This window comes from Globicephala melas, chromosome 9, assembly GCF_963455315.2.
Source record: "Globicephala melas chromosome 9, mGloMel1.2, whole genome shotgun sequence".
Taxonomy (NCBI): domain Eukaryota; kingdom Metazoa; phylum Chordata; class Mammalia; order Artiodactyla; family Delphinidae; genus Globicephala; species Globicephala melas.
Window position 1 is genome coordinate 6476430 of NC_083322.1, and position 13976 is coordinate 6490405.

The 13976-nt window shown below is 56.6% G+C and overlaps 2 protein-coding genes across 12 annotated transcripts in view; both read right to left on the minus strand.

Moving 5' to 3' along the window:
• The window catches only part of ZNF775 (zinc finger protein 775), a 59624-nt gene that overhangs the window by 13857 nt on the left and 31791 nt on the right, over positions 1-13976 (minus strand). The window contains exon 1 of one of the 3 annotated variants that reach the window (XM_030854182.2): positions 5657-5751. The exons of 1 other annotated variant lie outside the window; for it this stretch is intronic. The gene's annotated coding sequence lies outside the window, so the exon portion shown is untranslated. Of the gene's footprint in view, positions 1-5225; positions 5450-5656; positions 5752-13976 lie in introns of those variants that run through there. One more of the 3 variants, XM_060305176.1, reaches the window with a different exon arrangement.
• REPIN1 (replication initiator 1) overlaps positions 9365-13976 on the minus strand; it is a 36392-nt gene continuing 31780 nt past the window's right edge. For 4 of the 9 annotated variants that reach the window (XM_060305165.1, XM_030854153.3, XM_060305167.2 and 1 more), the window contains exons 2-3: positions 13701-13886; positions 9365-12148 (exon numbers count right to left, since the gene is read on the minus strand). In XM_060305165.1, the coding sequence (XP_060161148.1) occupies positions 10434-12148; positions 13701-13845 (1860 nt within the window). In that variant the 5' untranslated portion in view covers positions 13846-13886 and the 3' untranslated portion in view covers positions 9365-10433. The remainder of the gene's footprint in view (positions 12149-13700; positions 13887-13976) is intronic. The other 5 variants (XM_070046290.1, XM_070046289.1, XM_070046288.1 and 2 more) reach the window with 5 other exon arrangements.

Sequence of the window (13976 nt, forward strand, 5' to 3'; positions counted from 1 at the left end):
GCCCTGCTCCTGGACCATGCTGCCTCCAAGAGAAGGTGCAGAGTGTCCCAAACCTTAAGCCACCAGGGCCTCATTTTCAGGAAGCTGGCCTCTAGACCCACATGTTGGTTATTTAAGTGTGTATAAATTAAGTTTAAGATTCAGTTTCTCATCTACACTGGCCACGCTTCAAGTGTTCAACAGTCACACGTGGCTAGAGCCACCGTAACATCCAGCAGAAAAGAAGACTTCCAGGTTCACGAAGTTCTGCGGGGCAACACTGCACTAGACATAAAGCTCCAGGATGGCGGCGGCCCTGCCTGCCGGGGCCTGGGACGCAGAAGGCGCTCAGTTTATACTGGGTGAATGAATAAATGAATGAACGAATGAAAGAAATGGGAAGACGGCGCCCCTCTGGCCCCAGTGCTTCATCACCAACAACAAATACCTCAGGACAGGTTAATGATGTCCCCGGCCTGGGAAATGGATCTCAGTTAATATCAGTGGATGTTTCATTTAAAATATACAATCATAGGTGGTTGCCAAGGGGGAGGGGGTTGGGGGAGGGATGGAGTGGGAGATCAGGGTTAGCAGATGTCAGCTTTTATATATAAACGGATAAACAACAAGGTCCTACTGTAGAGCACAAGGAACTATAGTCAATATCCTGTGATAAACCATAATGGAAAAGAATATATAAAAAAAGACGGCTGCCCTGGTGGCGCAGTGGTTGAGAGTCCGCCTGCCGATGCAGGGGACACGGGTTCGTGCACTGGTCCGGGAAGATCCCACATGCCGCAGAGCGGCTGGGCCCATGAGCCATGGCCGCTGAGCCTGCGCGTCCGGAGCCTGTGCTCCGTGACGGGAGAGGCCACAACAGTGAGAGGCCCGCGTACCACAAAAAAAAAAAAAAAAAGAATGTATACATGTATAACTGAATCACTTTGTTGTACAGCAGAAATTAACACAACATTGTGAATCAACTATACTTCAATAAAGAATATTGATGAAATACAGTCATAGGCATACGCGAAGAAACTGATCTAAACACTAAATGCACACAAACATATCCAGAGACGATCATATCTAACATCCAAGGCGGCTAAGTACACAAACGTTCAAAGATACAAAAATACAGAGATACTCATACACATGAGAATACCTGCAAAATTGCATATGCAAAGTACAGAGAGGTTGAAATATTAAAACATCCACCCATACACCGACAGATCCAGAGACACAAGTGTGCCCACGTGAACCGCACGAGCACAAATCACTCCCCTTTCACACTGGAGAAAACAGCAATGGACTCCCTGCTGACACAAGTAACCTCACAATCCATGACCATCCCTCCAGGTCCACTGCTCCGAGGAACGGAACTCAGGGGATGATGCAACCACCGGGAGAGGGAGCGACAGCGGGTGATGGGGAACAGTCACCTGCTGGGGTACCGGTGGGGTAGGCTGAGGGGAGGGGGGCGGCGTGAGGCAGCAGTGCTGCAGCTGGAGGGGAGAAGCTGGAGGGGCACAGAAAGCCCTAGAAAGAGGACAGGGCTCTGCCCGGCCGGACAGTGCAGCCCTAGCCCCAAGGCCACGCTGCAGGGATCTGGCCAGGAGGCGGCGGCAGGCCGTTCCCCTCTCCCCTGGGAACCGGAGCCCAGACTCCTCGGCCGAGTCTGCCCCTCGCAGTGCACTCGCATTGGCTGCCCCTCTCCTCAGACCCACGCACGCCTGGACCCAGGATCAGGAGCCCTGAGTTCTAGCCCGCCTGTCCTCTAGGCCTAGGTTCCCAGGGGCGAAGGTGACTGAAAACGCCTGCTTCGGGGGCTTGCTGTGAGCATCAGGTTGGGGTACACACTAGACTTTCGAAATGGTCTTTTCTCTCTTTCTCGCGGTCTGAGAGCAACCCACACCCGAAGGTTCTGAGCCCTCTCTCCGAGCGCCCCATGGCCAGCCCACCCTTCCTAAACCGTTACCCCTCAAGCTGCTTCAGAATCTCTGGAGGCCCCCCGCGCCCACACAGGAACCCCAAACTCTGCTCAGCAACGGGAGCCCGCCTCACAGAGGAACCGGGCGTGGACAGCTTTCACGGTCAAGGCTACCTGCAGAGCTGTGCTGACAGAGCAGCTCCAGGTACCGCCTCTCCCGGGAGATGGAGACTGGGTGGGGAGACGGCCTCCTCCGGGCCAGGCTGTGGGCCAGGGGTAAGGAGAGCAGGGCCGGGTCTGGGCCCTGAGCGCCAGGCAGGGGGCTGGACTAAAGAGAGCCGTGGACGCTCTGCCGGCTCAGCTCAGGCGATCCCCGCGGCCTCACACCCCGACTCCGTTGCGGGGAGGAGCTGGTGTAGCCTTTGTCTCCCAGGACTGACTGCACAGCCCCCAGGCCCTCTCCCAAAGCCAGTCCTACGCAGGCCACTCCCGCGCGAGGCTGGTCCCTGGGCTTGCGCTCTGGCCCATCTCTCGATAATCAGCGCTCTCTCCAGGCGTCGGTCCCCCACCCCTGCACCCACTTCACCTTCCTCTCCTCCAGCGTTTCTGACCAAGGAGGAAATGCAAACCATCCCCAACAAGTGGCTTTAAAATGGTACTGGAAAGGCAGGGCAACTGCTGTTCCCACCTTCTATGGCCCGGTGCCCGAGGACAGACAGGCAGGCCGAGGTCCTAGCCCAGACCAGGTGAGCGTCACCTCCACCCACCACCTAGAAGCCTGCCTCCACCACACATCCCAGCATAAGGCATGCCCAGCATCCTTCTACAACTCCCAGAACAATCCCCGAGCCCCTCCAGGGCCCCCACCCCATCCTTCTCTCCCATCAGCCTCCCTGCTCCTCCCTCATTCCTCTCCGACTTCCCAGATCTACTCACCACCGGATCAGGTGTCCCCATGCACCCTCACTGTTACCTCTTCTAAGCCCTCGCCCGTCCTCCCCCTTCTCCCCATCCCCCCCTTCCTACTCCAGCATCTGCAGACCTCAGCCTTCCAAGCACCGTGGGGTCCTCAGTCCCAGGAGAGGGGACAGCAGTGGGGAGGAAGAGGGCGGGGCAGGCCATCGTCCCACAGAAAGACCACACGTAGCGGAAGGAGCCCAGGACAGGGAGGCCAGAGACCTTGGGACCGGGTTTGCTTCTGGTTAGTCACGTGACCCCGGGCCAGCTACTTTCCTTCCCTAGGCCTCAGTTTCCCCATCTGCAAATGGAAATAATGCTTGGTCCTCTGTACAGAACTGTTATATCAAGCAGTGGGAGGGAAACATTGCGAAAGGACTCGAAAATGTTCACAAAGGTGCAAGATGAATTCTTTTTAGGTCACTGCATTGCCATCACCCCCTCCCCACTACCCAGTTGTCAGAACTGATAGGAAGAGCCCAATTCAGTGACTTCAGTTTGCTTCCGCCAGCACTCCCTGGGAACCAGGTCCAGGGCCGGCCAGGGCAGCCAGGGCAGCTGCCTTATCCCATCATGCCCGCCCACCTCCCAGAGGTCCCAGATTCAACCCCTTGCCAGTCCCCAAGGCACCTCCTTCCAGGACCCCTGCCCCACCTGCCCTGCCCAACATGCACACCTTTGCTGGGACTGTCACTCCCCCACCTCCCCGCTCCCAGGCCTGTCCCCCACCCATGGCATCCCCATCCCCAGTCTTTGCTCACCTGTCTCCCTTTAGAGGATAGAACGTCACCCACATTCTTCTGCCCCAAATCTAAGACTCAGGAGCCCGCCAGGGCCTGGGGACCCCCATTACCTGATCGAAGGCAAGGGATGAAACCAACTGCTAACAACACTTTGGACAATTGTCACATTTTGATTTATAAACACTTTTTCACCCTTGCTGCATTCAAAGGAGCCTGGCAAGGATAAGGAGTGTTTCCCCCTTTTTGGATGAGGAAAGCAAGGCCCAGAGGGGACATTCCCTGCCTCAGAGAAAGTTAGAACTCAGGTCTCCTGCCCACCTGGCCCACCCTCCCTTGCAGGCCACCCCCATCCTAGGAAACCTTAGACTCCTCAGCTTAACCCTCACCAGGGGAGCAGGTGCCTGGACCAGCTCTGCACTTGGCCCTGGGCATCCTTTGCCCCTCCCGGCGGGACTCACGAGGCCTCTCAAAACTGCCACCACCTTTCACTACCGCAGAGCACAGCCCCCACAATCCACAGGTCACTAAATCATACCAGCGCTGTTTTAATACCTCCAGCGTCTGCCACCGCTGCTGCCTTGGTTCAGGCCTCAGCACTGCTCACCTGGAGACTGCACTGCTATCATACCTCATCTTGCCCCGCCAATCCATCCACCACCCAGACTCAAAGCAATTTTCCTAAAATTACAATTTAGACATGTTACTACTTTGCTTAAAACACTTCAGTGGGTCCCCAGCACTTTCAGGTACTGCTAAAAATTTCTTGGCAAGACCATTTAAAATCTGGCCTCTGCTCACCTCTCACTGTACCACCAACCTACCCCCATTGTCCCCAGATGCAACCCCCTGACCTTGCCGTGTCTAGGGACACCTGTGATCAGTCTTGGAATACCCTTGCCCAACTCTTCTCTGCCCAGCCCAGAGCCACGATCACTTTCACCAGGAAGCCTTTGTGGATACACCAGGCTCAGTTAGGGGCCCTTCTCTGTTTAACCTGTGCACCCACCCAACCCAGTACCATCTACATAGTATCATAATAATTTGTCTCCACAAGAAGACTGTAAACATCTTAACACAGGGAGTGTTTCTCTCTCCCCAACACCCAGCACAAGGTCCAGCATGCTGTAAACCATTCATAAAAATTTTAACAAAGGAACATTTAGATGAAAGAAACTTAAGTCCAAAACAGATTAGAAGCATAGAGTCATGGAACCTTAGTATTGAAAGGAGACTAATACCCTCTAATATTCTCATTTTACAGATGAACACCTGGACCCAAAATGCACACCTAATAGTGGAGCCTGGACATAGCCGGCCTCGAGTCGGGGCTCTGACCACACCCCACCCCAGGTCTGGTGGACCAAGACACACACCAGGCTCCATCCTCCCAAAGGGCTGGAGGGGGCGGCATCTCTATACCCTCCACCTTCACGAGGGAAGAAACCCCCAGCGCCTACCCCCAGCCCCACTGAGATCTTGGCTCCTATGCCTGTCTTCCTAGGATGGAGGTTTCGGGGAGACCCCTACACACACTCCTCCAATTTCTGTGGTGCTTCCCTCTCATTGTTCTCGCCCCCGATCCTCAGGCCCACTCATTTAATCATTTATTAAGCACCTACTATGTGTCACTCTGCGGCGAGCACTGGGGTTCTCGCCCTGCAGGAACTCGATCTTTGGGGGAGGCTGACACCGCTCCCGAATATCGGGACAGGCTCTGGCAGAGCGCGCCCGGAGGAGCCGGGGGGCAGTCCCCGCGCTCACCTCCGCGCCTCTCCCGCTCTCACGCCCCGCTCCAGCTCTGACCCGGCCTGAAGCCCCTTCCCACGCACGACCCGGGCCCCTTTCCCCGTGAGCTGTGCGGGGGTAAAGTTCGGGGCTGAGAACGCGGGGGGCTCGGGGGACCCCGAGGCCGCCTCCAGCCCGAGTCTGGGTGGAGACAGCGCGGGAGGAGCGGGGCCGAACGCTGGCCCCGCGGCACGGTCCGTCCCTCCGCACGCCCCTCCCCGCCCGGATTCAGAGGGACTCGGAGGGAGGGGACGGGAATAAATACCTTTGACTTTGTGGCTAAGGTTAACGGGAACTGCCACCCCGGGGCGACTTGGGCACTGAGCTCCCCGGCCCCGCCAGTCCCGGGGCAGGCGGGGCGGGCACGCGCCCCTGATTGGCTGGCGGGCCTGGCCGTCCCCGGGGCCGCCCCGCCACCTAATTGGCTGCACCTATCAGATGACCAGCTCAGCCCTATCGGAGAAGTCTGCGGGGCGGCTCCTTTGTTCTCCGGAGCCAATGGCCTGCGTGGGCGGGCTGACCTCGCCTCCCGAGGGGCCAGTCGCGGCCCCACCAGGCATTAAAGCGTCGGCCGTGGGGCGCTGGGCCCGGTCTCCCAGGGGAGGAGGGGCGGGGGCAAGTCCGGAGAGCTGGTGACCCGACGGCGCGGCAGCACCCTCTCCTTCTCTCCGTGGAGCTCTCCCTCCCCATCCAGACCGCGCAGACGCGCGCTCTGAAACCGATCCAGTCGCTCGGCAACTCTCGGTCCGACGCCTGCGACGCGCCCGCACCGCCCTTGGTGCCGGGATCCGGGGGAACAAGACGCACGAACCCCGATCCGACGATCACAGTCGAGTGTGCATGTGACATGGTTGTGGCACTTGGCACTACGGCACACCAGGTGTTAGAGTGAGATGTGCGAGTCTCGTGCGACGGGAGAGAAATCGCCCTCCGCACTCACGCGGCCCTAGGCACGTCGTAGCCGCGTGATAAATGAACCTGGGGTCTCCAGGAGAGACTTAGACATCATTAAGTCCAACCCCTCCCTTTTTGTTGAGGAAAGATAGACCAACGTTCCTAGGTCGAGTGTTACTGCTGATTTAGAGGCGGGGTCCAGATGGCCAAGGAGAGTTTTCTGTTCCCAGAGACCGTCAGGAAAGAGAATTTTCACATCTACTCACCCAGATCGGAAGGAAATGCTCCTTTATGTCAATAAAATTCCTCGCACTGCTACCTCAAAGGGGGCCGGCCAGCCAGGGCAACTCCCACTGGCAGATTCTCTCCGGAGCTGCCCAGAAACCGCCTTTGGGACGGGAGGTTGATATTAAGAGAAGCTGGCCTCACTCTGAGAGTTGCTACAAACCTTACTGTTAAGCCTATGGACCTTATTCTAATGGGTCAGCAGCTGCCTACTAGGCGTTTGCCATGGGCCCAGCTGCCGTTAAGCCTCATAACACAACAGAAACGGGGGACCCAATTCTATCAGTTTTGCCACAATCTTCTTGTGCAGTTTTTACGAAAGATACTTTCTGTCCCTGGACTTTGACTTATTCCTCTGTAAGAGTTAATAATTTTCTAGTTACAGTCGGCCTTCCGTATCCACAGGTTCCATGTCTGTGATTTCAATCAACAGCAGACTGAAAATATTCGGGGGGGGGGAAACTCCAGAAAGTTCCAAAAAAGCAAAATTTGAATTTTCCCAGGCACAGGGAACTATGTATATAGCATTTACACTGTATTAAGTATTGTAAGTAATCTAGAGGTGATTTAAAGTATACAAGAGGACATGAGTGTGTAGGTTATATGCAAATACAATGCCATTTTATATATAAGGGACTCCAGAATCCAAAGATTTTGTTATCCACGGGGGGGGCGGGGGGGGGGAGTGTGGGGGGGGGTTCCTGGAAACAATCCCCAGAGGATACTGAGGGACAACTGGGTTTTTGCAGGACCCTAATTGGTTCTATCCTCTACAGAAGCATTTGTAAAGTATAAAACCCTGCCCAGAGGCCAGAAATCACTAGGCCATCAACTCTTCAAATAGAGTCTCATTCATCTTATTTTCTGAGTACCTAGTGAGAGTTCAACCAAGACTTGTGGAATTCCAGCATTGTAGCTCCACATCTGCCCCTGGCTATGAGTGGGAAAGTCATTTCCACTCTCTGGGCCTGTTTCTTCCTTCCACAGAGTGAAAGACTTCCTCCAGATTGACATTTCATGACCAAGGGTACTTCAAGGATGGAAAAAATGAAGCACACCTGGGATCCTATTTCCATTAAGCAAAAAAAGGGGAGGCTGCACGTGTGAGTTTGCAGATGCACAGGAAAAATGTCTGGAAGGCCACCCTCAAACTCTTTGTGGGATTCAAAGAGAAAAGCCATGGGGTCGGGGGAGTGGGGGAAATAAAGAACTTTTACATTAAAAAATAAATCTACATTTTGTCCGCATTGTTTAATTTTGACAAGATAATTTAATACTTTTGTGATTATAAAAGAAGGAGAAACAAAAACCAAACCTGAACTCTAGAAGAGGGCAGCTCCCGTCAGCAAAGGGCTGACCCCTCCAACGGGGCAGTCCCTCCTTCAAGACTGCTGTCAGCATGTGCTCTGCTGAGCAAGGACTTGGGACCCACTTGGCCCCCTAAGAGACTTGGGGAGGAACCATGGGCAAGTTCACTCTGTTCTTACTTTACCAGCCCCTTCAAGGCCCCTTCCATGGCTTTCCCTGAACTTTGGTCCTCTCCTCACCATCTCTGCCCAAAAGCAGCGGGCAGCATAGCATTAGAGGACACAATGCCGGGGATTTCCTTTACAAGTAATGATTTTGCGAAAAGTCAGGAACCCTGATGAGATTCCCTCTACTTCACTCTTCCCCTCCCCCATCCTAACCCTGGATCCCTGAGGACCTGTGCCCTGTTCCCTGCCCATAATCCCCAGACATCTAGCTACTTTCCTGTCACCCCGCAAAAAGCACTGCTCCCGTCACTTGAAGCCCTGAGCTTCCTTAGAGAGACATATTGGAGACAGTGCTCCCAGGCCCTGAGAGAGAATTTGCCATCAATTACACAGATTTGGTTTTTTTGTTGTTGTTGTTTTTAACTACACAGGTTTTGAAGTGGCTCCTAACCCCATGAAGCAACATAAGGCTCTGTCTGCTTCCATCCTACACACCTGGAACCCCACCAAACCCTCATCCATCTCTCTCCACTCACGATCTGTGTACAGGTATAAGTCCCCCCAGACTTAGGCCTCTTTGGGGTAAGACTCTTATTTTTGTAAACCCCCAGTTTCCATCACATCAAGCACACAGTAGACATTTAATACTTGTCTTCACCAAAAGCAGCAGCACTGCAGTTGCTCAATAAACATGCAGCGGTGGTCAAGAGCCTGGGTTTTGGGTTGAACACACCCGGGTTTGTATTGCCTCTGGTGATTACCAGTTATATGACCTTGAGCAAATGTTTTCATCTGTAAAAAAAGAGTACCTGCCGAACTCTAAATTGTTAGATAATTGAAGTAAACTTCTTTGCAAGGTGCCATGATATTAACAAACTGTGGTTGCACCAGGCTCGGTGCTGGAAATCTATGCAGAAACTACTAAGACAGACAGGAAAAGGGCCTATTGATACCTGCCGAAAACAGGCACTCAAATGCACATGAAGCAACCAGTGCAGGGAAGCGTACACGTCTGCTACAGATACGGAAACCGTAGCAGGCCAGCCAGGGAGGCATGGCAGGACAGAATCAAGTCAGACGTTTTCTTCCTGACAACTGACACCCAGCAAGGCTGACTTGACCCCTAGAGAGGAAACCCCACTTGCTGGGTGTGCCTGACCCCACCTCGGGGAAGTACGGGCGGGTGTGCAGAGAAGCTTGACAAGCACGCCACTTGGCCTGTCACCCACCCCAACGCCCAACCCCGGCGGAGGAGAGCTGCTGCCCCTCCCTCCAACTCCACAGCTCCCCAGGACAAAGGAACACTTCTCAGCCACCGGTTCTAAAACCAGATCTTTATTCTCTAGTTTGAAAAGGAGGATAAGTGGTTGTGTTTAGTTCCAGAGAACAAGGCCCAACAGTAGAAATTACAGGGAAGCAGACTTCATTCATTATAAGGAAGAATTTCTAACAATCAGAATTATCCTACAATAGAACCAGGGCCTGGGGCGGTGGGGGGGGGAACTCCCTGTCACCTAAGTATTCAAGCAGAAGCTGGGCATCCAGACGCTAGAAGTGCTGAAGGGGAAACTCACCCCCATTTCCCATCAGCTGGCCCTCCGTTATCAACGGGGCAGTCCTCCCCACCTACATGCCGAGTTCTGAAGGGAGTGAAGGCAGGCTGCGGTGTTCAGACAAAAGCCCTGACGCAGGGTGGCTGACAGCCAGGGGATGCCCTAAGCACTGGGAGGCTGGTGGGTAAAGCAAGTCAGACAGGTGGGGAGATGCCCAGGGCAGGGGACTGGATCCTCTGGGAGGAAGGCGAGCCAAGCACTAACAGTAGATGGGTCTCTCCAAACCTGGGTGCCTGTGCAAGGGGAGGACGGAGGGGATGTGGTGAGGCAGGCTGGAGCAGCTCGGCTTCGCCTCCCAGTACTGGAAAAGGCCCAGGTGCCGCCCGAGGCCGGCAGGTTCTCCCAGGTATATCCATCTGGTCCACTTTTCCTCCTGGGCGCTCATTCACTAAGGACTGAACCACACCTACTTCCAAAAAACGAGCTGAAGGAACTCATAACAGACAGAGACATTAAGGCGTTAACACCAGAGGAGAGGGGTCTTCCTGTCCACTGGTGGCCCCTCCGGCCGGAGGGCTCTAAGGGGTGGGTGGAGCTGCTATTGCTACTTTTCCAGGGCGCAGGGCAGTCAGGACTGAACCTTAGCAAACACCAGCTGGAGGCCGGGGCCCCTGCTCTGCAAGTGGACTCCCTGACTGCAGGGGTAGAGGACCCCCCTCTCTAACGGGGCAGGCTCACTCCTCCTCTCCCCTCCCTGCCTACAAGCAGTGGCACAGGGCACAGTATGAATGATGCCCAGGCCCGACCTCCCTCGGCCCCCGCCGCCCCTGCCCCTTCAGACATCATGCTTCTTCTGATGGGCCAGGAGCTTCTCCTCGTCGTCAAAGGTCTGGCCACAGATGGCGCAGCAGAAGGCGCCGTCCCGGATGTGGCTCTTGCGGTGGGTGATGAGGTTGGACTTCTGACTGAAGCTGCGATCGCAGTCGGGGCAGGCGTAGGGGCGCTCGCCCGTGTGGATGCGCCGATGCGACACCAGGTTGGACTTCTGGCTGAAGGCTTTGCCGCAATCGGGGCAGACGTAGGGCTTCTCGCCGGTGTGGATGCGCCGGTGTGCGGCCAGGTAGGGCTTGTGGCGGAAAGCTTTCCCGCAGTCCGGGCAGACGAAGGGCCGCTCCGGCGCGTGGTCGCGCCGGTGGGCGGCCAGGTGGCTCCCCTGGGAGAAGCGGCGCCCGCACTCCTCACAGGCAAAGGGCCGCTCGCCTGAGTGGACCCGGGAGTGGGCCACCAGGTGGGTCTTCTTGCCGAAGTTCTTCCCGCACTCGGCGCAGGTGAAGGGCCGCTCGCCCGTGTGCTGCCGCTGGTGGGCCCGCAGGAAGCGCTCCAGCCGGAAGCTCCGCCCACAGTCCTCGCAGCTGTATAGAGAGGGCGGGGCCTCCGCCTGGTGGCCGGGGGGCTCCCCTGGGACCTCCAAAGGCTCCGGGGCCGGCTTCAGCGGGGGCTCCGGGGCGGGCTCTGACGAGGGCTCCGGGGGCCCGGCGGGAAGCTGGGGGCTCCCCGAGCGGGGGGCACCCTGGGCAGACCCTTCGGAGCGCTTGTGGATCTTGCTGTGCGACAGCAGGTTGGGTTTGTGGCGGAAGCGGCGGCCGCACTCGGTGCACGGGTAGGGCTTCTCGCCCGTGTGGATGCGCCGGTGCGAGGTCAGGTAGGGCTTATTGGTGAAGCGCTTCCCGCACTCAGGGCACTGGTGGGGCCTCTCGCCTGTGTGCACGCGGCGGTGGGCGATCAGGTTGGGCTTGTGACGGAAGCGCTTCCCGCAGCAGGTACACTGGAAGGGGCGGTCGACGGCGTCTCCACCGGGCCGGGGCGCGGTCACCGCAGGACGGCCCCGAGGCCGAGGCCCGAGGGCCTTGGCCGCCGCTTCCTCCAGGGCTTCGGCCACGTGAACCCGCTTGTGAGCAACCAGCTGGTCCCACTGGGCGAAGCTGCGGCCGCAATTGCCGCATATGAAGGGCCGGGCCTCGGGCGCCGGGGGGTGGCAGCGCCGCAAATGGGCCCTAAGCTGCTTTCTCCGCCAGAAGCGTCTCTCGCAGTCGGGACAGGCGATGGGCCGCTTTGCCGCCGAGTGGGCCAGCAGGTGCAGAACCAGGGCCACCCAGCCTCGGAAGCTCTGCCCGCAGAGGTGGCAGGCAAAGCCCAGGTCTGGGGTGGCGGCGGCATGGACCTGGCAGTGCAGTGCCAAGAAAGGGGCGTGGCGGAAGCGACGGCCACACTCGGGACAGGGCAGGGGCAGCCGGGCCTGGCAGCGCCGGGCATGAAGCCAGAGGGCCACCCAGCCCGGGAAGTGCCTTCGACAGTGGGCACAACGATGGGCCCGACCCAGGGCCTGGCTGCCCGGCTGGGCCACGGCAGTGCCTTGTGACCTCAGCCCTTGGGGCTCCTTCTCCAGGGTCTGGGGCGACTCCTGGGAGGGCCCAGAAAGGAGTCGCGGCTGGGCGGGGCCCATGGCCACGGGGCCCCTGCAGCGACGTTCCAGCATCGGTTCTTCCTCTGCTGGGGGTGGAAAGGCACAGTCACTCTACAGAACCACACAGCCTGCCCCCAGCTCCTCCCCTGCAGACCCCAGGCCCAAGAGGAGCTCGCCCCTCTCCACTCCCGGAGCCCTGGAACCTAGACTACTAGACTACTCTTCTATTTCCTTGTATTATATGATTTAAATCTTGGGCTTCCAGATACCATTTCAAATATATGTCTTTAATTCTTTTTTTTTTTTAAGTTGGAAGATATTTAAATTTATTTTTACTTTCCCACATCACTAATCATGGGTATGAGTGGCTTGTATCTCCATCCGGAAAACATAGCACTATCAAGTTACTATTATATCCAGTGGAGAACTCAGTCTTTGGGTTAATTAAGTCTTTACTGACCCTGGAAACTACCAGAAGGAAGAACCCTGACACTCCTTGGAATCCCCCTCAGCCCGTGTCTGGCATGGAGTAGACACTCCGGTGCTGGCTGTATGAACATTCCTGCCTTAGGACAGAGCAGAAAACGCAGTCACCTCTCCCTACAGCGCTTTACGCTTTTCCAAGTTTTTCCCTTCTGCCCTCTCCTTATTTCTATTTCCTGTTGCCGTATCGGAGCTTCACAGCAACTCAGTGAGGCTGGACCAGAGGTATTAAGTTCCCTGTTTCATAGATGGAGCAACGGTGAGGCATAACAGGGTGATGGGACTTGCCCGAGGGCACAGAGTAAACCAACAGCAGAAGCAAGACTAGGGGACAAGTCTTCTAAACTCCCAGGCCAGTGTTCTTTCCTCTAAAATACCTGAGTTTGTAAAGATCTCACAGAAAGAAATTCCAGTGGCCTCTCATTCCTATGATCCTCTCCTGGGCTCTAATCTAAGCCAATCTTGGGGAAGGCACTTTGGCCTCCCTAACCTCGGTCTCTCACGGGAGCTGCCTGGAGCGCCAGTGAAAGCGGCTCTTCTCAGGACCAGGAGGGGAACACCGGATGCTACCGCCGGCCCAGCATGATGCCAGGCCACTGCTTGCCCAGACTGTGCCCACATTCTCCCCGCCTGCCCTCCTCCACCCCCACACACAATTAGGCCGTTTAAGGAAGGAGAGCGCTCTTGAATCCCAGGAACGCCCGCAGCCTGCTGCCCTCGGGGGCGCTCCTGTCTCTGCCTCCCTCGGGTGATAGGGATTATTGGAGCAAGAAAAGGGGAGAAAGGAAGAGACTGTAATCTCTGGCCCCTACCGGTCCTGCCCCAACCCCGCCAGGGGCTGCCCCACATTCGGCTCTTCCAGAGCCTGGGAGCGCAGATTCCTGCAGGGTGGAATGACGGATAGACTCCTCGGGACCTTCACTGCCTGCTCACAAGTTCCAGACACATCCTCCTCATTTCCGCAGAGTCTGTACTCCTCTCCAGAAGCACAGACATGACTCATTCCCAGCGGTCAGAATGAGCACAGGGAAGACTCCCAGGATGTGAGAACGTGACCCCTTCCCCACAGGCACCCTCCTTCCACCAGGATGGGGAGGCCTGAGCACAGGGGCCATGGAATGGTTCGAGAACCCAACAAAGAAGGCCACACTCTACCCTGCAGGCTGTGGAGCTGGAGATGAGGCTTTTTCCAGCTCCTCCCGGGGATGTTCCTGCGGCTGGAGCGCCTGCTTCCGCCCACACTCTGGTAGTCCCCAGACGTCAGAGAAAACTGCAGCAGTAAAGACACCCCTACCCCCATGGCAGAGCTCAGACCTCTGAGGGCAGAGAGGCCAGCCTTACCTGTGGGGAGGGGAGAAAAAACGTGCGTGAGGCTGTGAGCTCCCCTAGGGCAGTCATCTTTGTGTCCTCGCCAGCCTCCCCTCCCCCACC